At 39.1% G+C, this 27,601-nt stretch overlaps 2 protein-coding genes across 12 annotated transcripts; both read left to right on the forward strand.

The window, feature by feature from the left end:
• Positions 1-262: 262 nt before the first annotated feature.
• On the forward strand, positions 263-18,723 carry LOC123981746 (KN motif and ankyrin repeat domain-containing protein 1-like). Of its 8 annotated transcripts, none has more exons than XR_006827820.1 (15): positions 263-555; positions 910-1,075; positions 3,866-3,969; positions 4,881-7,457; positions 7,836-7,988; positions 8,546-8,654; positions 8,741-8,914; positions 9,078-9,165; positions 9,927-10,146; positions 11,317-11,459; positions 11,683-11,883; positions 12,122-12,220; positions 12,327-12,434; positions 14,943-14,999; positions 16,761-18,723. XR_006827820.1 is itself a non-coding variant. In XM_046066873.1 (15 exons), exons 4-14 carry the CDS (start codon positions 3,933-3,935, stop codon positions 12,387-12,389), a joined length of 3,864 nt encoding a protein of 1,287 aa, XP_045922829.1. In that variant the 5' UTR covers positions 263-555; positions 683-744; positions 910-1,075; positions 3,866-3,932; the 3' UTR covers positions 12,390-12,434; positions 16,761-18,723. The 8 variants fall into 8 exon arrangements, 7 of the variants coding, with proteins under 7 accessions (XP_045922829.1, XP_045922828.1, XP_045922826.1 ...); XM_046066873.1 differs by lacking the exon at positions 14,943-14,999 and adding an exon at positions 683-744; XM_046066872.1 differs by lacking the exon at positions 14,943-14,999 and adding an exon at positions 683-744 and having other exon boundaries at positions 263-530.
• Positions 18,724-19,235: 512 nt separating this feature from the next.
• LOC123981747 (probable global transcription activator SNF2L2) lies at positions 19,236-26,549 on the forward strand. Of its 4 annotated transcripts, none has more exons than XM_046066877.1 (7): positions 19,236-19,641; positions 19,951-20,071; positions 22,055-22,284; positions 22,809-22,914; positions 24,922-25,023; positions 25,207-25,351; positions 25,582-26,549. In XM_046066877.1, exons 1-7 carry the CDS (start codon positions 19,628-19,630, stop codon positions 25,713-25,715), a joined length of 852 nt encoding a protein of 283 aa, XP_045922833.1. In that variant the 5' UTR covers positions 19,236-19,627; the 3' UTR covers positions 25,716-26,549. The 4 variants fall into 4 exon arrangements, with proteins under 4 accessions (XP_045922833.1, XP_045922835.1, XP_045922836.1 ...); XM_046066879.1 differs by adding an exon at positions 20,227-20,267 and having other exon boundaries at positions 19,237-20,071; XM_046066880.1 differs by adding an exon at positions 20,162-20,267 and having other exon boundaries at positions 19,238-20,071.
• The last annotated feature ends 1,052 nt before the right edge of the window (positions 26,550-27,601 follow it).

Raw genomic sequence — 27,601 nt, forward strand, 5'->3', positions numbered from 1 at the left:
TGCTCTGAATCAGTTTGAGCTTTTTAGTTCTCTGCAAATAAAAGCAATCACTTAATGTCAAAGTGGCCTTCGGCGAGATACTGAACCAAATTCCTCCTGAAGGCTGTGCCATCAGTGTGTCAATAAATGCGTTTGACTTCATGCGGCGTTGCGCTGACTTCACGTAATACATGGCAGACTTAACATAAGGCATGCTGGTTAGAAATTGTCCGACTTCAAAACTGCAAAACGTCACTATGTCACATGACATTAAAACTTCGCGGGAGCAAGGCGGCAGCAGGCGCCGAGTCCGGCGGCCGCAGTTGCTTTTCTCCGGGTGCACAAAGTTGAAACCACACTTTTGCCTGATCTCGCAGCATTTTTCTTTGAAATTGATCTCAGCTCACAGTAAGCTCACGCAGGTAGAATGTGTCCGACTTGACGGCGCCGTTTTAATTCCCCGCCCCTGCTCTCGTTACCATCAAGTCGGCGAAAGTCAGCCGCAGACATCTCGAACGCACCTTTATGTGAATGTGTTCATAACTGCTCTGGTAAGGCAGCACCACCATGCAGCATGTAAGAGTGACCAACTTCTTTTTTGCCATTGATTAATGTGTTTAAACAGTGGAATGGTATAGTTAAATCCACAAATAATATTCGAACAAAGAATAATGTGCGGTTTATTTTGTTTTTTTTGCTTTAGAAAACTGACAAAAAAGTGAATTTGTCTCCCAATTATGCTACTGGAGGAAAAAGTGAATTTAGGTACTCTTTATGCTGTGTAATCAATTTAATAGAAAATATATCAATAATTTACGAGGACTATTCATCACCTGACTGACTCCCAGGAGCACCTGCTGTTCATGTTGACAGCATTCAGCACATGCGCAGTGGTTGTCTTACTTTCAGTGAAAACTTTTTTCTTCACAGGGAATGGCGTTTCACAAGCAAAAAGGGTGAAGCAGTGGAGGAAAACGACGAATTCCCGATCGCATTAATGTAAATGAGCTATTCGACCTTTCCCAACTGATAAGGCTACTGTGTTATTTTTAACTTCAACATCACACAAAGTTGTTGTCGTTGTCCACCTGCACGGGTGAGTGGCATCTCATCACATAACACATTAGCCAGCTAATGTTGGCCAACAAGTGAAAACACGCTAATTTTGGTCTCAGATTTTCATCCAAAGAGTGATTTTTATCATTTTTAATTTTAAGAAATTATCTTGTAATTCACAAGAAAAAAAGCAAAATTGGAAGAAAGTCTGAAAAAATGTACATAGTTTGGTGTAGCTGATATAGTTTTTTATTCCTGTTTACTTATAATCACCCCTAATCTTATAATGACCCCTTAGACTTGTCCTACCCCTTGTGGTGGTGACCCCCAAGTTGAGCCCACCGCCCTGCACTTACATCCGTAACAGAATATCTTAATGATCACATCTCATTAACAGTTTGCAACAGTTAAATTGGAAAATTAAATGCGTAATAGTATTTCCCAAAATTTTTATGACCCACTATACTGAATATCCAGCCAATATTGCATACTGATTTCCAGTGGTTGGAAAATGGCAAATCTGCCGCACTCAACAAAATTATTATTTTTATCATAAATCTACTGTAGATAACAATATGAATTCAGTGCTGACATAAATCCTAATAAATATGACATTGTGCGCCAGGTTATTTGAAAACACCACCTATGTAATGGTACTGAAGTTAAGTCTAATAAACTTACTAGATGTGTAACAGATAAATAATATAATCCACTTCATTGAAATTAAACCAGTTCCCTTGGATTCAAACACAATTTTAATTCTACAGCTGTTTGACAGAAACAGATACGTGTCTCACAAACAAAAATAGATAGAAGTCTTGTGAAATAGCAGGTTGATGACATTTTTTAATCTAAGGGAACAACAACTACATAATACTGTCAGTCAACCATAACTGAAGCAGGCCACATACTGTGTTGATAACCTATCACTGACATCTCTAGTCACATATGATGTTTGAGTCAAGAAGTAAAGCATACTGTATTTGGTGTGCCAAACTATCATGGGCACACATATAGAGAAGACAAATCCCAATAGCCCCTGGGTGTCAGTCTGTGTGTAAGTTAGTGAATGATTAATTAAATGAGGCTATGTGAGTTACTTTGTGAATACATAAGTATTAAAATATATTTAAGTAATGCTGTTTATGTATGCAGTACGATGTTTTGATGTATCTGACTCGAAAAGGCATAAAGCATACATGCATTTAAATCTCATGTGTAAATTGTATGTCTTTTTGTCTTTCTTTGACTCTCTAACCCATTCATACTTTATCTGTTAGTTCCAGATTCTGTTTTCAAGCATTTTCTTCTTTAACTGCATACTTGACTACATACTTTCATACAATGAGTTTTCCCAAGTCACTCAGTAACATTCATCTGAGAGCAGCAGAAATAGTACTTTGGGTCATTGTGGCTGACTCTAAAGAGAACTTGCTAAACTTATTGGATTTATTGCCTGAAGCTTGATGTCATTTCTACTTATTCACTCTGGCTTCAGATGAATAATAGAGTGTCTTTAGATGTCAGTGTGCAGACAGCCTGAGCTTTGAAATTTATTTTTATTTTTATATATATACCAATTTTTTACTTACAAATACATACATATGCTATATGTTACAAATGTTAGTGATCCATGTTTAATTGACTACAGAGATGGAGACTGGTGGTAACACCTGGGTGTTACAGTTGTACATAAATGTTAGGAATTGTATTTACATGAAGTTACTGTTTTACAGCATACTAAGCATATTGATGTTGACAGCAGTATATTTTACATAATTTGGCAATTCTTTATACTCAGTTCTGTGATATTGAGCATGTTTTTTCCCCAAATTTGTCTCGTATGCATATTACATGTTCTTTTCCCTGTTGTGTCCTAATGCTTTTGCTTATGGAACAATCTAATTTATCCTAACTTATCTCATGTAATCCTATTTTATACAAAGACACAATTCAGCTAATGACAAATATAAGGGACTCTATGAAAAGAAAAAACATATACTGACTCCTGAACTTCAAGGCCATTCGCAACCACGCTCCTCCGTACCTCACTGACCTCATTCATATCATCACACCCGCCCATACTCTTGGGTCTTCTTCTATTCACCTCACTACACCTCGTGCTCGTTTGACCACCACAGGGGTTTAGAGCCTTCAGCCGTTCTGCCCCTCGTCTCTGGAACTCTCTTCCACCAGACGTCCGTAACAAATACTCGCTTTCCATCCTTAAATCCCGCCTGAAAACACATCTTTTTAAACTGGCATATCCATCATGATCACTATTTATCTGTTCATACCAATCTTTTGTTAAAAATTGTTTATGTACACTGATTTTATGCACTGTAATTATAATTAATTTTATCGTATATTATTATTTATTGTTTTATGTTTTGTGAGGTGACCTTGAGTGTTCTGAAAGGTGCTTATAAATAAAATGTATTATTATTATTATTACTGTACAAGACATTGACACAACTAAACCTTATGTGCATTCTTTGTGAAAAACTCCTTAAAGCCTCCACATGCTGAGAAGAGAAGGTGCTTACTGATGAGAAAGTGATATGGCATTACAATGTGATGAGTCACTGTTGTGCACTGAGGCTTAGCCTTTTGCTCACTGTACTTTTGCAGAATTAACTATAATATGTCATGGCCTGGTGTTGCATTTCCTTTATGTAAGCAAAGTAAGGTTAGCTGTTATTGACTGCTAGACCTGGACTGGGAGAGAGAAAGAGACTGAACCAGTGATGCAGTAGGACAATACATGCACTGTAAAAGCTAGTTATTAAGATGCGAAGCATGGTTAACTACATTTTTCTTTTATTTACAGACCTATTCAGAGTTCTAACTGGATATAAAGGAAGCGCTCCATTATTGATATTTTGTGAATCATATTCATGGCTCAAGGCAGATATATCTTGAGAAATGTGTCAGGTAACTATTACTATTACTTTCCAATAACTTAAATGCTATTTTTTGCGTGATGTGGATTTTATAACTTTAAATTTATAATAGTTATAATGGAATTTAAAGATTGTAAAGAAGGGAATATCTCAATCAACTTAAACATTCGTCTCAACTAAAGTGTCCAAAATTTACAATTTGAATACAGTTATACCTGTTTCATGAATTAAAATGTGTATTATGTTAAGTGTTTGATAAATGAAAAAGATTTGTTACTTTTTGTGTTTACTGGCTGAAATACTTGAAAGATGTCTGTGGTTGAGAAATCCTGCCAAGAGTATGGTCAGGCATTTAGAGGGAAAGTTGCAGAATAATTATAGAGTGGGTCCAGTCTATGTAGAGAGACATACCATTTGGAGAGAAGTAACTACTGAAAACAGTGTCTACACGATTGGTAAATCCTCCTCTGTCACTCCTCTTATTGTGGGACAGGCTCAGAGAGATTTTAGTCAAAAACATTTGGAGGTGATGGAAGGAAGACTCTAGACTCAAATTGAAAAGGTCACAGATGAGCGTCTAATACTGAGGTAAGGAAAGAAAGAAACTGTAAGCGAAAAAAGTATATAGCATATAGTACAAAGAGATTGTATTTTCCGTAGCATATTGTGGTTTTTGACATTTTTTTGTCCTGAAGAATTTAGAATTGCAATGTTCAGTATCACTGTTTTTTTGTTGTAATGTATAGTTTTACAGTTTAAATTTAAACTCAAAACATATGAAATTTTATTAATACTTTTTTTATCATATGCAATCAGGACATTTTCAGACATTCCCAAATGGTATGTGTTTTAGATTTCCCACTTTCCAGCCCAGTGTTTGGACAGTTTTGTTTTACGCCGCAATAGTATTAACCTATAGCTATTCCACAATTGGTCCAACAGGTCAAAGCACTGAAGAGTGTATTCCTAATTATCTGGGGATTGACTACAGTTATCAGTCGGACGTGGACTACCTCAGGTGTGCGGACAGCTTCCAAAAGGGCACCACCATTAAGCGGCTAAGCCTTAAGAGAAGGCCCAGAGTGGCCATCAATAATGTGGAAAAAACACAGAGTGGCATTTCATCCAGCCAGTGGTATTCTGCAGAATCCTTGTCGTCATATAGCAGTGATAATACAAGACTACTGGGCATGTCTTCTACTACCAAAGGTCGACCTCCTCTTCCTCCACCACATGGTTCCTCGATGGATAACAAACCCTCCAGGAATGAAGGGCCAGCTACCTCTCAGATACTTAGTGAGTCAAAGCCTCAGCCTGCTGCAAGATCTCTTGTTTTACAAAGACAAACCCCTGTGCTGGAAAAGACCATTGTGGAGACCCACAAACATTTGGACCAGGAGGTGAAGAGCCAGCCTCCACCTCAGCCCCATCCTCGTCGTCGACTGGCCAGTTTTGGAGGGGTAAGCTCCCCTGGGTCACTATCCCCGTTCACAGGCCTAGGTGCATATAATCAGAACAACAATGGGAATAAGCCTAGTGGCACAGGAGGTGATATCCATGTCCAGCTTAGCTCATCGCTGGGCAGTAGAGGCAGTACTGGATGCCTTAAGCTAAGCCCACAGAGCTCTGGTAGAACCACCCCAGTTACAACTGTTGGCCCCTTTCACCTGCAGCATGTCCGTGACCAGATGGTAGTAGCCCTGCAGAGGCTGAAGGACCTGGAGGAGCAAGTGAAAATCATCCCTATCCTCCAGGTAAAAATCTCAGTCCTTCAGGAGGAAAAGAGGCATCTGGTCTCTCAGCTCAAGATCCAGAGTGACAATAAGGACATGAATGATGTGATCTGGAAGAGCGCATATAGCATGGAAAGGTCTGACATTGAGAACAAAGTGAATACCGAAGATGGACTTGAGGGCAGAGTGAGAAGTGACTGCACCGACCTCAAGGAGTTCAAGCAACTGGCTGAAGAGATGCAGACATTGAAAAGAACCATCAAGGGAAGGCATTTGCAAGCGTGGCACGGAAAAGGCCATAACCATCTGCATGACAAGTCTATGAAGTCAGTTGCAGTTGTAACTGATAAAGATATAGATATTACCTTGTCTAAACCAACAAAAGAAAACAAATATGTATATACTGATAAAGTAGAGACCAGGTCCATTGCAACAGGAGTGTCTGAAGTTAATCTTGGAATTTACACAGAACAGGAAGCAGAGCTTGATGCACAACAACTAATAATTGGTGCCTTGAATGAGAGAATTTGTCACTTAGAGGCAGAGTTGAAAGAATCAGCACTCCAGACAGAGATGAGTCGTCTGAAACTGGAGCTTCAGACTGCAGGAGCTAGGAACCGAACTGATAAAGCCTCCTTTGCTAGGCCATCCACTGTGAGCACAGGCATCGATGCAAGGCCTCACACCAAAAGCCAGGGAGTGGGTAATCACACAGAGCACCGAGACGCCAGCACAGGGGAGGTTACAGAGGTGAAGACTATGGGAGTATCTTGCTGTAGGCCTGAACTGAAGGATGTTTGCACAGGACCAGATGTACCCATGAGCCACTGGGATGTCAGGGAGCGAGTGGAGACCATGGAAAAGGGTGTGGGGATCCAGGTTTTTACAAACACAGAAGGAGTTGGGATGGAGATAAAGCTATGTGATGCAGAAACCAACACAGAGGTAACAGTGGAGAATCTGAGGTCTAATAAAGGAAAGATTGAGTATCATTCGGTGGCTTGTGGGGACTGTTCTGTTGATGTGATCATCTCTGAGGCAAAGGAAATGGTTTCTCAAGGTATTGCCACAGTCAGAGGAGTGGATCTTGGAATTATGGCATCACCTCAGACAGCTTCTCAGCGTACCAACACTGTATCCAATTCAGTGTCTCGCTTTACCAATACCAGACATGCCTTCAACACAGACTCCAGCACTAATACTGTCCTAAGTACCCAGGAAAAGCACACCAACACCACTCAGACTGTTACTAGGACAGTGTCAGTAGGCAACAGGGACAGCAAATGCACCCCATTGACACGTACAATTGGTGTTGGAACTTCAAATATTATAGCGAGTGCCTTAAAACAAACCCCAGAAATAGTCACCAAGGTAACACGAGACACTGGTGTTGGATTCACGGACATTAATGAGAATTTCCTGGTTGGACTGAAAACCCGAAATATGGCCTCTGGACCGTCCCATCTACCGGACCCCATCAAGACAAGGAGCATCGGTGTAGGGGAGGGGAGGATATGGGATTTGTCAGTTTCATCCAGGAAACCTGGCCAGATGTTCCAGGAATCTTCACATTCCCAGTGGGACCCTGAGCTGAACCATTACATAGAGAAGATGCATAGGCTCCTCGGGGAACATGGGGACCTGCTCACAGAGGACAACACTCACCAGAGGGAAGGGTTTGTCCAGCAGCACAGTAGCAGAGGAAATGCCAGCTCCACACTGTCCTGCAACAACAAAGCTGCAGCACAGGCAGAAACAGTCCATCTTTTAGACTCTCAGCCACCAGGTAAAACTATAGGGCTGTGGTATTCTTGTAAACAAAATCTTATATTTACATAGTATTTTACCAAAAAGCGTTGTGTGTATTCTTAAGGCCTGGAAAATTTGATAAACAAATTTCCTCATTAAACATTTGCAAGCTTTGGTATTTACATCCAAGCAGTCTTCTTTTACCCTTCATTTGCTGGTTCATTGCTACATTTACTGGCATTTTGCCGCCACCAATTCTCAGTCAGTGGAATAGCTTGAAACTTGTACATCATAGAGCTTCAAAAACTCTACTAGGCACCTTTAATGTTGTATTATTATTATGTAATATAATGTATATAATATCTTTAATGTCATGCTGTTACTATTCAAAAGCAAATATCTATTTTTGTCGTAGTCAGCAGAGAGTTTCAGTCTTCACTTCAACTGTCAGTTGACTCTTCTAAGTGTGACAAAGCAAAGCCCGGAATCTGCCAACAGGGTGGCAATGATTCAGAGGTGAAAAGAATGATACAGATGTTAGAACAACAGGCATCCTCTGCTCTGCAAGGTAAACATGCATGTGTGTTTGTGTGTGTCAGTCTGTTACAAAGTTCATCTTCACGTGAAATACAGTAGACACTAAGTGGATAAAAAATACTGTCTGTGCGAAAGTTGTCTAGTTTAAAAATATTTTACTTCCAGACCACTCCCGAGGCCCAGTTCAAACTTGTCTTAGGTTTTAGAGGAAGTGGTTGTCTTTGGCTTGGCAAGTTGACCTTCTGAAGGATACACTTGCAATGTTTGGAATGATATCTGGTTTTGAAAGGCGCCTCGTACCACATACCAGTTTGTGGCTGAGGATCTAAAATTGAATGGCTTCGTAGGAGGAGTTAGTGTCAGAGAAAGCTTTCTCTTTTAAAATGAGGCCTTCACATTTGTAAGAATATAGCATCATGAATATGTCCTCATTGCTGCCTAGTCATGCCCAGATTGACCTAGTGGATTTGTATCTGTTTCTTTACATGTGTTGTATTTATTAAAATACACTGCAGATAACACAATGCAAAATAATTAAGTGTTGTGTATGTTAAGATTCAGAGGCATGAGCTGTATTGTTGTTTCTAGACAGGTCAACTAATGACAGTGTGCTGCAGTCTGTAAAGAAGAAACAGACTGGTGACCAAGGCTGTAGCAGCAACAGGAAGAGCATGAAGTTTATGAGGGTGACCACAGGGTAATCATCTAATTCCTTATATTTTCCATAAAGAATCTTTATCTTAACATATTTTCAGTGTATTAACTTGTGGTTTTCATCCTTAGATTGGACCCCATGTCATCTTATGCACTCTCTGTTAGTGATAAGGCAGAGGAAGTAGAAAGGAGAGGAACCAAAAAATTAAAGGAGGCTTCTCAAGATGCGATGCAAGCAAAAAAGGCCAAAGGTGTCTCCAACAAGGGATCGAAAGGGTCTGCAAAATCACACACACAACAGAGGTAATGTAGGCATCCATAAGGTTTTAAAGCCAAAAAATCTCAGTTAAATAAGATCACAGCATTGAAAATCCATCCATAAATATTGATATTTTACTGTGTCAGTCTACCTTTCAGAGGTCTGAACTCCCACCATGTAACCTGTAGCATTTTTTATTCCTTTCAGGTGCAAGTTAAGTGAAAAGATGTTTTCTGCTTGTCAAGCCTTAAAGTTGCACCTGAGTGATGACACAGCTTTATCCAGCAGGGAATTGGTATGTTTTCTACTCTATATTCAGTGTAAGAGCCATTAAAGGTTACTCTGTGTGTGTGTGTGTGTGTGTGTGTGTGTGTGTGTGTGTGTGTGTGTGTGTGTGTGTGTGTGTGTGTGTGTGTGTGTGTGTGTGTGTGTGTGTGTGTGTGTGTGTGTGTGTGTGCGCGCACATTTAATAGTATGTCAGTGGATGGGCGTGGAGAGTTGCTGGGGTGTGTTCAAGTATGTCATTTAAAAAGAAATGACTTTGGCTTTAGATACAAAAAGTGCAGGAATGTGTAGGCTCTGTAATTTTCATTGCATTCACAGTGACCATGTCTTTCACTCCACAATACCATTGTGAAATGAAAGCAATTCATCACTGTTGCGCTGATTTGGTAAACAGATATAGAGGCGTGGAGCACAAAAGAATTATATTGAAAAGGAAAATCAAGACAGATTTTATTATGAAACTCCTGCTGCAAACTTTTTTTGTGGATTAAATGAAGACAGCTTCCTAAGCCTCTTCCTTTATGATGTTGTTTTGGAGATTTTAAATGTGTATTGTTGCTTTGTTATGATGTTTGTCTGTGTTCTTTCATTCACATTGCTATGATTACAAGATGTTACTTCAAAGTAAAAAAGGAGTTGTCAAAATTACGCTATGCACTGTGAATTACGACAACTTGCAAGGCATTTTTATGAGGATACATAAAAAAAAAGATAGAATTTTTTATTTTTATATTCACATACCTGGGTTTTTTTTTCTTTTGTTCTTTGCAGCAAGACTGTCTGCAAACACTCCAGAAAGAGTGGTTCTCTGTGTCCAGCCACAAGTCAGCTGCTCCTGAGACGGTGGAGGATTACTTGTCTATGTTTCGGGTCATTTCTCCCTCAGTATTGCAACATATAGCTAATATGGCTGACGGCAATGGAAACACAGCTCTGCACTACAGTGTGTCTCACTCCAGCTTTGCAATTGTCAAGAAATTGCTTGATGCAGGTGCAGTAATACCGGAGGTCACTGTGTAGTCTAACAACGTTCGGTCTTTTTCATCTTTTCTGTCCCTCGCTGTGAGAATATATTTTTGGGACCGCTGCACTGAAGCAGTACTTGTATCTCAATTCATGAAAGTAGAAGTAAAATAGTTTAGTGATTCTCAAAAGTTCTGAAATGCTACAGCAACGCATGTAATTTCACTAACCTGTAGTGCGGAGGGTAATGAACTGTTTCAGCCTTTTTTCTCCTGCTGTGGACATGTCTACAAGGGATCAAAAGTTCAGAAATATTATTCAGAGGCTTTAATCAATATAAATTGAACAGGCAAAACACTGAATACGTGTCCTAATGCAGGAGATAAATTCTCTTTATCTAAAAGCCTTGCTACAGCTTTCAGAGGAGATCTGACCGACCTCTGTCTGTTTTAAGGCCAGGTGGAATAGAAGCATATAATCAGCAAAAAAGTAAACAAGTCTAATCCTCTGTGTCACAGAGGTGTTATGTTTAAAATGTTCCTGATGGAAAAAGTTCAACTAAAGCTTTTATTAAATTGCTCAAAATTCAGACATTGGTCAACAGTCACCTCACCCTAAAAAGGCAAGCTAACCTACATCCACTACATCGTTCTTGTAATCTATATCTGAAAATGAGAAAATAACAAAAATGGTCCCCAATTGATAGTCAGTCAAGGTAGTTTGATGCTTCACAGGATGCACAGTGAGTGTTTTAGATGCTCATTCTTGTTGTCATGCTAGAATATAAACTATGTAGAATTTTAGTACTCACAAAATACAAGCTTTTGAGCTTTTAATTGCACAGCAGCAATGAAGCCACGGTTATTTGTGGACACACAGCATAATGGGTTTGTGTTATTGCTTTAATTAAAGCATGGTTTTTGAGAGCGCTAACATCTTTTCCAGGTTTCTGCATATACATCTGTGCACATGAAATAACTTTGACAAGGGACTTTTTATTGGACATTCTTATGTAGAAAAAGCTTTTTTTATTATTAAGTATTTGAAACTTGGTACCCTCAGTATATGAGGAAAGAGTTTGCAAGTACCGCCAATAAGTAAAAAAAAAAAAAAAGATGTACCTCTTTCTTCTTTACATCTTTCTGCTTTCCTCTCTTTTGTTTTTTCTCACCGGGCCAATTGTCCACCATCTCATCAGATGTGTGTAACGTGAATCAACAGAACAAGGCAGGTTACACATCTATCATGCTGGCTGCACTCGCAGCTGTGGAAAGTCCAGAGGACATGAGAATTGTGGAGCAGCTCTTCACAAAGGGAGACGTCAATGCCAAGGCCAGCCAGGTGAGTCTGTTCTGAGGTAATGGTAGTGGGTGTGATGTCCTGCTGTTTGACTAAATTGTGTCCATATGTTGCTGTAAGAGTGTAATGAGGAAAGAGTGAAAAAAGTGTGAATTGTCTTATTCCACAAACAAGCTGTGAATCTGTATTTGTAATGCTTGAGATGTGTGGACTGGGCATCATTAACCATCTTTCTTTTGTTTGACCCTTGCCTTCTGCTGTCCAGGCTGGTCAGACAGCTCTGATGCTGGCTGTGAGCCATGGCAGGATGGACATGGTGCAGTCCCTCCTGGCACAGGGGGCGCAGGTCAATCTCCAGGATGACGAGGGCTCCACGGCACTGATGTGTGCAAGCGAGCACGGGCATGCTGACATTGTTAGACTACTTCTGTCACAGCCAGACTGTGATGCCACCCTGACTGACAGTGTATGTGAATCATTACTGCCACTCTGGGCAGCTTCTGTGAGCCTGGTGGCTGCAAGCTGTGAAGCTGAAACGTTCCAACTTTTCACATATTGTATTAAAACATTTGTTTAATTAAATATGTCAGGGAAACAAAGGGGTAGATTTTTATAATTAAATATTTACAGGATGCTTTTTTCCATCTGTAAATGTACAATAAACAGCAAAACATCTCATAATGTATGAGTTTGTGTGTTTACAGGATGAAAGTACAGCCCTGTCCATTGCACTGGAGGCAGGACATAATGACATTGCAGTGCTCCTTTACGCACATGCCAACTTCTCCAAAGGACAGACAGGGGTATGTGGATCAACTATTTCACACTAACACTTAAACTAAGTATATATATGGAAAGTTTAAAAAACTTTTTTATTGTGTTTGTCCCTGTGTGTATTTGTCTTAACAGGCAGCTGCTCGTCACTGTGGCAAGCCTCTCTCTTCCTCTGGTGGTAGAAATATTTTTGAATGAGCTGATACCCTGAAGTCTGAATGCTTACTTCTTGAATCTTCTGAGGTGATTCAGTTTCACGAAATATAACAAAAGGAGGAGATATTACAGTGTCAGCTTCAATCTTATAGTTGGATACCGAGTTATTCTCCAATGACAATTATATATTGCAGTGTAGCATTTGTATTATATTGTGTGTATTGTATTGTAACTCAGCAGGTAATATATGCATGACAGAGTATATTACTATTCACTGTTCATACAAGATAATAGTTATTGTTGTATCCTGCATCCTCCTGTCATCTATTATAGACCATCACTAAAACGTTTCTTTAACTATTTTAATTTGTTTTTTTATAAATATTTATAATTGCAATATTTTATAATTGCAAAAGAGAATAAGATACAATAAAGTACACAGTACAATAGCATCAAACTTCAAAATGTTAGAGCAAATATGTAAATGAATAAAATATAGATCATAAATATCTACAAGTAGAAGAAAAATAAGTTAATTATCTTAATTGTTATGAAAACAAATGTATTTATATTTAAAAGTTGATACTTCTGCTAGATCAATACTGCTTTACTCAAAGAATTATGAAGCATGACATATATATTTTAAACATGTTTAATTGAGTCATTTTACCAAACTCTAAAGCTAAATGCAATTACACACACTATAGCTCTTCTGTTTCTAAGATTCGTGGGAGGTTGTGTTGTTGATGACATGTACTATAAAGGTATATTTCAACATTTTGGGACATACAGTATCTCACAAAAGTGAGTACACCCCTCACATTTTTGTAAATATATGATTATATCTTTTCATGTGACAACACTGAAGAAATGACACTTTGCTACAATGTAAAGTAGTGAATGTACAGCTTGTATAACCGTGTAAATTTGCTGTCCCCTCAAAATAACCATACCATAAGTGTTGATGACCCACTGGTTGAAAATACAGGTTTTCAACTGGTTGAGGTACTTAATAAGAAAAATGTGAGAAAACATTCATCCAAGACACCCACTGAAAACTGCTGAAACCTTTTGAATGTAGAAAGGAGGAAAAAAGGCTCCACAAAGGCTTTTGTGATATTGATATATACCATTGACACCATCTGAGTTTATCTTGGTCTCAATAGACCACAGGACATCGTTCCAGTAATCCATGTCCTTAGTCTGCTTGTCTTCAGCAAACTGTTAGCGGGCTTTCTTGTGCATCATCTATAGAAGAAGATTCCTTCTGGGATGACAGCCATGCAGACCAATTTGATGCAGTGTGCGGCGTATGGTCTGAGCACTGTCAGGCTGACCCCCCCACCCCTTCAACCTCTGCAGCAATGCTGGCAGCACTCATATGTCCATTTCCCAAAGACTACCTCTGGATATGACGCTGAGCACATGCACTCAATTTCTTTGGTCGACCGTGGCGAGGCCTGTTCTGAGTGGAACCTGTCCTGTTGAACCGCTGTATGGTCGGCCACCGTGCTGCAGCTCAGTTTCAGGGTCTTGGCAATCTTTTTATAGCCTAGGCCATGTTTATGTAGAGCAACCATTCTTTTTTTCAGATCCTCAGAGAGTTCTTTGCCATGAGGTGCCATGTTGAACTTCCAGTGACCAATATGAGGGAGTGTGAGAGCGATAACAACAAATTTAACCCACCTGCTCCCCATTCACACCTGAGACCTTGTAACACTAACAAGTGAAATGACACCAGGGAGGGAAAATGGCTTATTGGGCCCAATTTGGACATTTTCACTGAGGGGTGCACTCACTTTTGTTGTCAGAGGTTTAGACATTAATGGCTGTGTGATGTTATTTTGAGGGGACAGCAAATTTACACTGTTATACAAGATGTACACTCACTACTTTACATTGTAGCAAAGTTTCATTTCTTCAGTGTTCTCACATGAAAAGATACAATCAAATATTTACCAAAATATGAGTGGTCTGCTCACTTTCGTGAGATACTATACACGTCCTTTGCTTTCTGTCTTAGCATTAGATAATAAGGTTGATACTATTCTCACGTCTGTTAGTTAAACATGAAGCTACAGATCACACAAAAGATATATAATGTGTTAAGTGAGCTGTAGAGGTGCTTGTAAGCAAATTTGTTCTTACCCCTTGGACAAAGCCAGTCAGGCTAGCTGTTTCCCTCTGTTCCTATTCTTTTATGCTAAGCTAATCAGTTGCTAGCTGTAGCTTCATATTTAATAGCTAGATATGGAGAGGGTGGTATCAGTCTTCTTCTGACTCAGCAAGAAAGCGAATAAGCCTAGTTCCCAAAACTACTCCTTTAAGTGGTGTCTACATTATAATGGATAGTTCTGACACTGATGAAGGCTGGGCATCCCAATGTTTTCATTTCATCTCAGTTTAATTTGAAATCCCACATGTACTGTGTTTATGTAATACATTTACTGTTTTTTTGCTGATAAACATTTTATCAATTATATATCAATATCTCAAAATGAAATTCATTCAACTTGTGAATAAAACAGCTCTTTTATTGTGCAAACTCAAAATTGTTTTCTTAAGTTTTTTTCTGCATCATGTCCCTCTCTACAGTTGGCTATTAATCAAATGAAGCCATGAAAAAAAAAAACACCTACAAAAAAGGTGCTGGTAAGTGCATTAAAGCCTTTGTGGAGCCTTTTTTCCTCCTTTCTACATTCAAAAGGTTTCAGCAGTTTTCAGTGGGTGTCTTGGATGAATGTTTTCTCACATTTTTCTTATTAAGTACCTCAACCAGTTGAAAACCTGTATTTTCAACCAGTGGGTCATCAACACTTATTTCCCCCATTTTCAGTCTGGCTGACACCAGCTTGAGTCATCCCTTGACATCCAGCTCTCTGTTCTCCTCTAAGACAAAAACTACTTGCTTCCCTCATCGCTCTTTTCCCTGTACTTGTCTTCCTCCTGTCTCCATTTGTTTGACTATTATTGTTTTCATTGAGCCTTAATTTACTATTTTATAAGGATATGGCTATTTATATATCTGATTTAATTTTTAAACATCTCTTCAGAAGACCGATATAAATGACTTGCTGATTGTTAGTTGGCTATGTGACCTGACAGTGCAAATCACAGCTGAAATTACTGAGTATATATGTAAGTATGCTTGGCTCCATCTGTGCATTTACCACTGCAAATTAAAACAGAATTTCAACTTTGTATAAGATGTCAATCATTCAGAATGACCTGTGACCTGGTACAGTTTAAATAATATTATTTATTGAATGTACCATAGGACCGAGCTAGAGAAGAGAGTTTGTGGGGCGCTGGCATTAAATGTGGCACAATAATTCAATTCCTCATCAGCCCTGCAACTGAGTCTGTCATTGTTTAATTTTACATAAGAACACTGATGGTGAATGAATGTGTGATATGGCATAAATTATAAGGAATTTTAAAATAACAATTTTGAAGTGTGAAATGTAGATTTTGACTGTTTATTTTTTAAATATTTGCAAAATTTCAATCAAACACATATTTAACATTAGTGAAACATGAAGTAAAACGGTGTGTTGTCTGTATGTCCCTGCGCGTTTGTTGTCTGCATCTACCCAAATGAGTTACATTTTGCCTACTTGCAAAGGTTTGAAAAGTGGTGCTTGGGTATAGAAGACAGAAAGCTTCCACAAAAAGAAAGGTTAGATGTATAAAATTATGTTGTCATTCCTCACGGTGTCCCCCCAGCCACTGTGTACCATTACTGAGAGAGCTTGTGCGTGTGTGACTGAGAGCACTCTGATTCATTTTCCAGCAACAGCAATAAAATACAATGATTTACAAGGTCCACCATCAAAATTTGCAGTTGCCATGGTAACAGTCAGCGGTTTTGAGCAAGTGGTTCTTGGGAACATAATACTAAAAGATATCTCTATTTCACCAGGGTTAGCTAATCCAGTCACTTCACATAGACATACTCTGAGTGTAAACTTCACTACACCATAGTACTTATTAGAATAGTTTTAATAAAAGCCATCTTCAAAAGAAAAACATAAATGAGGGCTCCATTTTTTTTATTTTTTTTAAACAAATGAATCTGGCATGCAGTCATAATTTCCTGCAGATTAATCCCCCCTGTACAAATAGTGTTTTTTCTGTCTGCACAGTACTGCTGTTTACAATACAGTATGTTGCATGTTTGTGACATCTGCTTGCTAATGATTAATTAGCCGGCTAATGACTTATTATTTCAACCCAGGTGGTGCATCCTGTCTTTGTATAAAGACTATGTTTGGAGTTACTACAGTTTGGTCTAATTTCTCTGTCCCATAATGTGTTTTTTTTAAGCTGTAAATGCAAGACACAAAGTATCCTCTTATGATATTCCAGTATCTGTTACTGTATGTTAAAGTCCAATATTTCTGTCTTCTACAGCATGTTCTCCTTTGAGAAAAAATATCTGAAACCATCCATCCATCCATCTATCCATCGTCAACCGCTTATCCTGCCTACAGGGTCACGGTGGGGCTGGAGCCAATCCCAGCTGACATCGGGCGCAAGGCGGGGTACCCCTGGACAGGTCGATATCTGAAACCAAAAGGAAGAAATTTTCATTTTGTATTAATTCCCCAAAATCCCATTATCTCTGTCCATGTATATGGATGTGCTCTGCTAATAACAGGCTAGATAGCTGCAGCACACTAAACAGCATATAGCCTTAACTTCTATGCAAATTTCACTTTGGCCCATTCAGAGTGCGTAATCTGTAATACTACTGCTAACAACATACACTGTAAGCTACAGTGCAAGTTTGTACTTTGTCTTACTTTCCCTGCAGGGGCTCACTGACACACCCCTCCAGCAGCTGAAAGGAAAAAGATTATTTCCCCAGAACTTTCTTTCAGCTATAATAAAAAAACTACTGACAATTAACTAAAAATAAAAAAAGATGTTGACATTATTTTTGACTACAAAGGGATGACTAAATGTAATATCAGTTGGGCTTTAAATCATTATACATAGTAGACAAACAGCAGAAACTTCTAGTAATAAAGTTCTGTATCATGATGACTGGAGGGAATGAATATGCCACACCAAAGAGCTGAAATTGCAATATGTTTAACATTTATTTTCTCTTCCAACAAATTCCAGTGTAGTGTAACCCTGCTGTAAAACAAAAAAATAAACAGCAATTTACTTATCAATATAAAAATTCTTTACAGCATACACTTTGATCTTTGTTCAATGTGTTATCAGCGATGATGATTCAGAATGAACTCATTCAACTTTAGTGTTTTGTTTTTTCATGCAGCATCATCAGCCATTTTGTCCTACATGAAGACACTATTTTCTGCCAAGTTGGTAACAGTTTTGGTAATTTAACATGAGATACTTATGTGCTAATGTTTTTGTCAGTGCCACTGGTTTTAAGTGAGCAGGGCTCAGTTGGAAAAAGGTGATGTGATACTAGTTGTTTAGGGGTTGTTTGCTCATGTTGCCAGGCCATTGTCGGTAAAATGTGACCAAACCACACCAACACAATCCTGATGAAGCAGATTAGATTTTGGTGTTAACTCTTAATAAATAATAATCCCTCAAACTTTCAATTCAAGTCACAAATATTAATGTTGTAAGGACCTAAGATTTGAAACAATGTTTTCAGGAGCTTTAATGTAGAAACTTAGGAGACCTTTAGTCTAGCTAGAGTAAGGCTATGAAAGTAAGAAATAGAAGTTAAGTATCGTATGACAAATGGCTTTGGCCAGCTGCTAGAAGAACTACTCAACAGTGGCATGAAAGCACTGCTGTGGATTGCATGTTCAACTCATGTGCTTCATGATTTCTCTCTGGTTCCACTGAATTCCAGTCCCAGCCACACAAGTCTCTGTCTGCATAGTGCTATGTCATTATGTGTTTGACCTTATGTGAAGAACATGCAACAGGATCTTATATTTCTATCCTGTTGTCTTGTGTATATCCTTAATTTCCTGTGGTGCGAGTTCTGACATTGTGTGCTGTTTTCCAGCAGTGTTTTGCACATGTTGGGGGGGGGGAATGAACAAAATGATTCACAGAAACCAGATGTGTTTCAACATGAGCCCAAACTAGAAAAAGTCCACTGTTATTTCTGCAATTGTTACAGCTCAGCAGCACAGTGTTGTAGAGATGTTTTTCTTGCTGTCTTGGCACAGAAATCAAGTGTAATGTGAGTCGCTATAAAGGCATTAATCACCCTGCTGGAATTCTGGGGCTGCACATACAAATGCAAGAGATCTTTAGTCAGACATTGGGGGGACCAAGTGGGGGCGGTAAATGTAATGATTTACATTTTTAAAGTTGCAGTAAGATACTAATGGTCTGTGTTGCTGGTTTGAACAGTTTGTGTCTGTCAGTCAAATTCCTCCTATGTGTACTCACACCTAGCCAATAAAAGTGATTCTGATTCTGAAATAAAACTGCCTGAAGCCTATGGGATCATGATTATGTTATTTGATCCCATGTATCAAGCTATCTTTGTTCAACAATTGAGTGACAGTATAGTGAAGACATAACTTGAGACTACACCAAATACATATTGGTCTGTCCTATGGCATTAGTTTCTGACTCTGGGAAATTGGAGTACAGTAAACAGTAAAATTCCCCAAAACTACTGTATCTCTGAACTCCCCTTTTAACCAAATCACACACATTAGACTAGTCCATGTGTAAACTAATCAAATGTAATTGGAGCCCCTCTGGGGAGGCCTGCCTCCTGCTTCAAAAACCCTCCGATGTATTCTGTCACTCCAGAATCAGCAGGTCGGCCTGGCCCCTTATACAGTCTGTCACTGGAAGGAGCCAATTGTCTCACCTGTCAGTCTGTCCCCTGTTTGTATCCTAATGCCCACATGCCTGAAACAAACGGCAATTAGGATCGTGTGCCTAATGCGCGCCTGGCGCAAGCGATCTTGTGCGTTTTGACCAACAACATAATAATCTGGTCGTTCACAGCGACTGGGCTTTATGACAAATCAACTACAGCTACACGCATTTGGCAAAAGAAAAACATGCTCATCAAGAGCAGTTATACTGATTTAGGCTATGTCTCCAGTAATGTGAGCATCAGGGCTGGTGCAGTTAAGCAGTCTGTGTTTTACTTGTGAAGACTTGCGAATGGTCAACTTGTGTAGCTACTAGAGACCCGTGCATGGCACGCGGAGGATTACTGAACGACCAAAAACGTTGGCAGCTTTTTAAGCCGCGCACACTGTTTACTATTGCTGGTTGTCATGTAGCCTACACCAACATGAAGCAGAAGAGTTATGCTAAGCACCCGGTGCGTTTTTCAGTAGGTTTAACACAGAATTTTGGGGAGATATCTGATCTCCCCAAAACTTTCTTTCAGCTTTTATTGGATCTGATGACGGTGTCTGGCCATTACAAATATTGTGGGTGGGTGGAGGCTTGGTTCATACAATGTTTGTGCTCTCACTGTATGAACCATGGATGTCCTGAAATGCTGCAGCCTGGATTCATGTTTCTAAGATCACTGCGTTAGTTGACATAAAATGGCACGTTTCCTCTGAAATGCAATGCGAATTTCTTTTAAAAAAAAATAAAAATGAACCGGTAACTTTAACAGCAGGGTAGGAAGAGGGGAAAAAAACGTCTGGCAGCAGTCGATATTAAAAACATGCAGAGGGAGACAAGCTCGGGGCCTTCCAGAGTCAGGAAAAAGACTTCGGAGAGCAGCACACAGGAGATGGGTATGGCATTTCTATTTTCCCCCAGCCCATTGATTTGTATATGAAAACATAGCGCTTTTATTCTCCCCCCTTCTGGGCTCTGCTTCTGAGTGATCAGCTGATGAAGAGACTAGCAGCTCGCCGCTATGCTGGCTTGCTAATTCTCTCCCCCACAGCTGCAGCCGATCCTGATAGCCAGCCTGCAGATTGCAGTCAGGTAAATATCCTCCTCCATGTCTTTCTTCTCAGGCTCAGGATTCAGCCAGGCTACATCGCATGGGAAGAGAGGAAGAGATGGATAAAATGAGTGTGTATGAGTGTGTGCGCGCGCGCGCCAGGGAAAGAGAGCGAGTGTGTCTGTGAGTTTATTCGTGTCCGTCTAAGTGTGTGTGTGTGTGTGTGTGTGTGAGTGAGAGCAGGGGGGAGAGAGGGAGTGTGTAGGTGTGTTGTAACAGATGAGAGGGAATCTTTGCCAGATTAGTCAGGGTAGAGGCAGGCTTGTTAGGAGATAGCACAGGCATGGAGCATCACATGCACTCACTGACACCCTTCCCCGCTCACACATGCACAGTCAATCAGGCAGCTCTCAGCTGGGTTATGCATCTTTGAGGATTACCCTCTATCCCTCCAGTATTCTGCTGGAACGATTGCAGCCCCTTAGAGAGAGTAGCGGGGCTTTCAAAGCCTTCATTTGAGCCGAGCGATGATGAGCAGGATTTCTATTGTTACCTCTCTTGTGTTGTTGTCTCCTGTAACTCAATTATCTGCCATGTCTTTTGGTTCGGAAGTGCAGGCATGCGGTCTATTTTTTACTGTATCAACATCAGTCCTGTTTTTTAGGCTTGGCAAATATTATTATTATTATTGTTTTGAAGTAATAATTCTGCATTCCTGTTCCTCAGACCAGTGTGTACAAAATACAATATTTCAGCATGTTTTCATCTCTGTCCTTGAGAAATACATCTTCACAAGCGCATGCTCTGTGATATGATTTGAATGCTGGTGTGTGTTCTGTATGAGCCTGTATGATTCAATATTCTGTTCAGATTGGACAGCATGCCTTCTGTATTTCCTCCTCCGTCTCTCCCGCTGGGTTGCTGTTGCTGCTGCTCTTGCTGCATGCATACTCGTGTTTCTGGCCTCTAATTGCCTTTGTGGAAAATACAGCGGTTGCAGCAGATATTCGAAACGCAGTGATGAAATGGTTGAAAATATCTCAGCATGCAGCAGGCGCTCTTGTCGAACACCACACACCTAAGATTATGTTTATATTTCAAATATCTTTATGAACCAGGAAAACATGGGTTAATATTTATGGCATTATGAGCATTTTTAGGCTTTGTGCTTTGGTATAATATGGTAAATGTATTCATATTCATTGTGCATTATAAAAAATCTGCCTTCCCTTGATAATCATCTGATATTAAAGCCTCCAGATAAAATAATCTGTCCTAAATTTGCAGAGACAGCACAGTAGTTGGGTCTCTCCAGTCCATGCAAATTCAGATGCTATTGTAATAAATAAATAAACCCTCTTTCATTTTAATACAAAACCATAGGCTGTAAATCTGCATGCTTAAACTCCAGCCAGTACTGCTAATTAGCTTGAGACTGTGAGTGCCTTAATTTGAGGTTTTCAGATTTAGACTCCTTGGTGTCTAAAGTGCTTTAGCTTTCTGTCTTTGTGGCAAGTGAAGGTCTGAAAACATATGCTGTGTGTACAGTGGTTTCTGAGATTCTGAGCATCCCAACTAAAAATCAGAGGAAGAGTTCAAATGAATGGGAATGGAAGAGTTTTGAATGAAGATCGGTCACAGTCCTCCTTTCCTCCCATTTTCCAGTTGTTATTTTCCTTGTAACACTGAACTACAAAAGAAGAACATGACAGGCTTTGTGTGTACAATATATACAGTACACGTTTTTATACTACAATGTTTCATTCGCCTTACTCTTGTTTCTCAGAGTTTGTTAGCTGTCCCCACTCATTGCTCCCTCTTCCTGCAGCCTGAGGCAGGAGAGAACGGTTCCCTGGAGGAGATGGAAGAGGACATCAGTCTGAAGAAGCGTAAAAGCGATCATCATGGTGAGAAAGAACTGCAGTCTGGGCAGGAAACAGGCGAAAAAGTCAAAAGGAAGCGAGGACGCCCACCAGCAGAGAAACTGCCCCCAAATCCACCTGAACTCACCAGAACACTGAGCACACTGGTAGACATGGTTATCAACTACAAGGACGGGTGAGGGCGCTCAATTTGTCATGACACTATGATGCAACTATATTAATTGTTAATTATGAACTAGCTGTGGAAAAAAATGGTTTTGCTTTTACAGACATCTTTAAAAAGTGGTGTTTACAGAAGACCAGGGTTCTGTGGAGGCCAGTTCACACTGCCCCCGTTGACTTTGTTTAACTGTGTTCCTTGCATTCTGTCTGAGCACAAACACATCTTCTTTCTAAGCTAAATTGATCCAACGTCAATGTAGCAATCAAGTTGGTATCGTGGCAACTTTGTCATTTAGAGATTAGAAGATATTTAACCCGTGTTTGTGAGAAAACAATGGTTGATAACTGCAGATAACAATGTGATTAAATCATTATCTTGGTGTAACAGCCTTGAAATGGAAAAGCACCCCAAAAGTGGAATTTGTTACCCCAAGATAATGAGATACATCATGATCTCAGTGTATGTGTCATTCTGGTCTTCTATAAATGTCAATCATATTCTGACGTATTGATAAAACAGTCACATTGTGCTTCCAGGTTGGGTCGACAGATCAGTAAAGGCTTTGTGCAGCTTCCCTCCAAGAAGGAGGTACCTGAGTATTACGAGCTGATCCGAAAGCCTGTCGACTTCAGAAGGATCAGGGTACGTGTCACCGAACACCCTCAGAACTCAAATACAGATAGCATTGTTATCTGGTGAAAGAAACTCAAATAAATGGAGCTGGAACTCCAACATATATATAATACAGTAAAAAGTAAGTAAAAAATAGAAGTGTCTGTATTGATTATCCAAAGAACTCTTTTGGTAAATATGATTGAGAAATTAATAAATTGTGCTTACAAGTAGCCTATAGTTACCACTTAATCGTTTTCATATATGGCATATTATTTCTTTGTATTACCTACTTTGAATTATCAACATTTTAGGTATCTTCTGCTCAGAGTGTTACAGTTTAACGATAGAATAAACACCAAAAAGAAAACACTACATTTCAAATATATAGAATAATATTGTAGCTACTACTACTAAAACTACTAAACATTTGCTGCCTGTACCAGAGGTGAAGGAGTCTAGTGACATGAGGCAATTCCCAAATTTAAAGATTTGAGATTTACTTGAATAAAGACTGACTTGGTATTTATCTTTTTGTGGCATGAGGCACTTGGTGACGGTGACATTAATGGACAAAATCTTTTTATTTAATATTGCATGCTACATAATTGTATTTTAGCTCTAGATGTTAAGTAAATGTATGCACCAAGACTGAGAGTCCACAGCTACGCTAGTGTACAGTGAGCTTAAACGTCAGCATGCTAAAATGGTGACAATGCTGATGATGCTGCTAGCTGAAAAGTTAAAGGATCATGAAAGTTATTACAGTTCATATAGAGGGGACATGATTGTGTGTACCAAATGTCATTGCAATTCATCCAATAGTAGTCAAGACTTTTTTTTTACTCAAAAAAACAAATGTCAATCTCATGAGGAAATACAAGCAAAAATAGCCATTAACAACAGCTAACTAGCCAACACATTTTAATGACACCACCAACAGGATCAACTCCAAAAATCCTTAAACTTCACATGAATAACAAGCTATCAAGTAGAAAGGAGATGAATAGTCCTACTTGGTAGCATATTTACTTTATAGCTACTAACTATATTTTGTGTTGCTAGGTATTCGCCTCAAAATAGGTGACACAACATGTAAAACATCCTGTGTAATCAGCCAAAACATAACCACAAACACAGGTGAGGCTTAATTTTACAAGCTTGTTAGCTACACAAAGTTTGAGCTGTAAGGTTGGGATTCAGTAGCACATCAAAGGGTCTAAAAAATAGAAGAGATAAAAAATTCATCAAATCATCTACTCACTCACACACCCTGGGGCCGTCACACAGTAAAATATGTATGAATGAGTACAAGTGGTCTTAAATCACACACTCACCACAGCACCTGTACTCTAATTAAAGCATAGTTCACACATGAATTATCAAATAAAGTGGCAAAGGATATATGGAATTCTTCTATATTCTTATTATTGTCAACAAAGACTCAAACCACAATGTGTTTGTCCATCTCTCAATACTTTTGCAAATATATAGTTTAATTTTTATTTAAAAACAGATGGGGGACTATTTTCTGGGGCGGATTAATAAATATTGGGGCAGTAGGACAGTGTATGTGGGATTGGCCAAAGTTGTTGGCTTTGGTATTTTCACTGGGCTCGGCCAAGCAATAATGCCTGCGCATAACTCGCATTAAAACCCAGAATTTCAGCTTTTGTACAGATTAAACCATGAAAGAGGTGCTGGTGGACAGATTCATTTTACCTTTGGACAGAGAGAGCCTAGCTGTTTCCCCCCTGTTTCCAGTCTTGCCAGCTTAAAATTTAGTGTACAGACATGATTATGAACTCTCGGCAAGAAAGCAAATAGGAAATATTTCTCAAAATGTTAAACTATCTAATGAAGGGAGACTTTGTCTGGGTTTGTATTGTTGTGTTGTAGAATTAAGAATGTATTTTTTGTTTACCCTCATAAGAATACCTTCTCTTGGACTACTACTTATTAAATGCTTTATTGATAGCTGATAATTTCTTTGCAATAGTCACACTGAGGTTTTGATACTGATCCTCTGCTTCACAGGAACGTGTACGTAATCACAAGTACAGAAGTGTGGGAGATTTGGAAAAGGATATTTTCCTCCTTTGTCACAATGCTCAGACTTATAACCTGGAGGGATCTCAGGTGAACCCCAAGGAATTCTTTCATTTGAAAGCAACAAAATCATTTTTCATAGTCTCCATTCTGTTATTGTTGTCGTAAATGGGTTTGGATCTTGAGGTGGTGAAGAACAGCCCATACTTTGTTTGAATGTGCGTGTGTGTATCTGCCTTTGTGTGTTGCATGTGTCTCTGTTTGCCACTGCAGATCTATGAAGATTCAATTGTCATTAAGTCTGTCTTCGAGAGCGCGAGACAGAGAATTGTCACAGACGAGGAACAGAAAGAGACGGTTAGCGCCACTCACAGCGATAATGGTGGCGGAGCTGAAGACCAATTTGTTCCATCAGCAGGTGAGAGTTAAAACACATCAATATCAGGAGGGGTGATGTTTTTACAAGTGACCAAATGAAAACAAATAGAAGACAAACGTTCTGTGGTTTAAAAAATGTTGATAAAAGTATTGTTTGCTATAGTCATTCTTACATTTAACCACTTGACTTTTGAACTACGCGAGCATTTGAAAATTGCAAATACAATATATTTGTATTAGACTCATCCTACTGTCTCTTTTTGTAACCAGTGAAACCATTACCAGTCCAGCTAAAGAAGGGCAACAAGGAGGAGAGAAGCAGAATTACTATGGCCAAGAGGCTCCACAGTGATTTAGACAGTGATGAGGATCTAGAGGACAACACCACAAAAGATGAAGGTTGAACTGAAAGGCCCTCAGTTTTTTGTATTCTGGTTCATGTCTATTCTCTGCCACATCCCTTTTCATTGGTTTCTTCATTTTCTAAGCAAAAGAAATGTCTTTGACAATAAAATAAGAAGGACCGTTCAAAGAGAGGCACTTACGGAACAATGCTTCAATATATGTCTTGCTGTACATAGTTCTGTTCCTTTAATTTAGCTGGTCTTATATAATAATTTCCATTTTATCTGCCTTAGTCTTTGTGATTGCTTCTGCAAATATTATGTAAAACAACAGTTTCACTGACTGTTTTTAATCCATATATTTGATTGTATGAAATGCCTTCATATGTTTTGGAGCATGATATGTACATCTCTCCTGAAGCTGGCTCCTCCAGAGCAGCACCTGCTGATGACAATGTTGATGTGTTCAGGGATCGAGAATTGAAGCACACAGGAAGGTCTTTTTAAAGAAAACAAGAACAAATGAACACTAAGTTTGTTTAAAATCTCTGAATGTGATTTTAGAGATGATACATCTTTGATAAAAACCATAGTGGAAGTATAATGGTCAGAGAGACTTGATAAATACTAGTACTGATAGTATTACTTTTGTCTGTTTCTGATACTTGATGGAATACGTTTAGGTCTAATCAAGGGTACTCAATTTGAACATTTGTATCCCTTGTGCTACAGTATATTCACATGTTGTACAGTTTGTGTGAAAAGTAAGTAAAAACAAAGTTTCTTTTCATTTACTCTCCTGGTTGTTGGGGAGGATGGAAGACATCATTGTTAAGACAATCCCTGGAAATGTGTATCACTTAAACACTTGCGAAATAAATTTTACCAAAATTCCTGTTGGTTGTTGTTGTTATTATTAGTAGTATTTAACGGAGTAGTAGACATTTTAGTAATACTTGTTGTAGTCACAAAATGTATGAAATGTATAAATCACTCTGGATCTGGAAAGTAGTCGTCAAAGGATAAAAAAATGTGGTTGGGAAGGTTTACATTTAAATATAATTGAAGTATTCAGTCACATTTAACCTCCACATTAAGACAGGAGGTACTATCAGAGTCAGCATTATTCCCTTTAGAGTGTAATTACTGTATGTGATGTGTATTTTTGACAATGTTCCAATAGGTGGTGCAAGAGAACTGTTTGATTATCTCTGTGTTTCTGTGTTGATATAGATGTAGTGACTACTGATACCAGAAACAATCAGGTAACAGTTCAAACTACCAAAGGGGGAAAAAAAAAAACAGCACCTCTGAAGCTCACTAACATGCTTCATCTCCCTTGTTTAATCTGTGCACAGATGTAAAAACATCAGCTTGTGGTTTTATGGGAGTTACATGCTGGTTTCTTGGCTGTGCGCACTGACTGAGCCAATTGTCTCCTGCCTCTATCTTTCTATCATTCTTAAAGCTAGAGTAGGAAATTCCATAAGTCTGAATGAAATGGTGAGTTGGCTTACCTGCCATCTACCTGCCTACCTGTGTTGTTGGGGTATGGCTTTGGAGGGAGGCCTAAAGGGAGGGGTGGAATTTTTTTCTGGTTGGATACATTTAAAATCTAGCTGTCTCTTGCTAGTTTCTCCAACATTGCCCAAACTAGCATTAATGGACAGATATGAGGTATAGATCTTCTCATATAACTCTCACCAAGAAAGCAAATAAGTGTATTTTCCAAATGTTGAACTATTCGTTTAAAAATACATTAAGTCATTTTGAAACCATGTCTGCTCGCTGGAAGGAAGAAAGGCTCCAAAACAACTTAAAGCAGTTTTCCTTTGGTTTGTCATGTTCTTATAGCTAAGTTATCAGCAAAAATCCACCCACACCTCCATCAGACACACAGCATGTGCCATTGGAGTTATCTTTCTGACCACCTGTTGAATCTAATC

The sequence above is a fragment of the Micropterus dolomieu genome, linkage group LG13 (assembly GCF_021292245.1).
Source record: "Micropterus dolomieu isolate WLL.071019.BEF.003 ecotype Adirondacks linkage group LG13, ASM2129224v1, whole genome shotgun sequence".
NCBI lineage: Eukaryota > Metazoa > Chordata > Actinopteri > Centrarchiformes > Centrarchidae > Micropterus > Micropterus dolomieu.

Bases quoted from the DNA above. Each gene is read 5' to 3' on its own strand.
- LOC123981747 (XM_046066877.1), top strand. The intron at 22,915-24,921 runs GTACGTGTCACC...TCTGCTTCACAG, and splicing joins TCGACTTCAGAAGGATCAGG to GAACGTGTACGTAATCACAA. The intron at 25,024-25,206 runs GTGAACCCCAAG...TTGCCACTGCAG, and splicing joins ATAACCTGGAGGGATCTCAG to ATCTATGAAGATTCAATTGT.
- LOC123981746 (XM_046066873.1), top strand. From the start codon at position 3,933: ATGGCTCAAGGCAGATATATCTTGAGAAATGTGTCAG. The intron at 11,884-12,121 runs GTATGTGAATCA...GTGTGTTTACAG, and splicing joins ATGCCACCCTGACTGACAGT to GATGAAAGTACAGCCCTGTC. The intron at 12,221-12,326 runs GTATGTGGATCA...TTGTCTTAACAG, and splicing joins TCTCCAAAGGACAGACAGGG to GCAGCTGCTCGTCACTGTGG.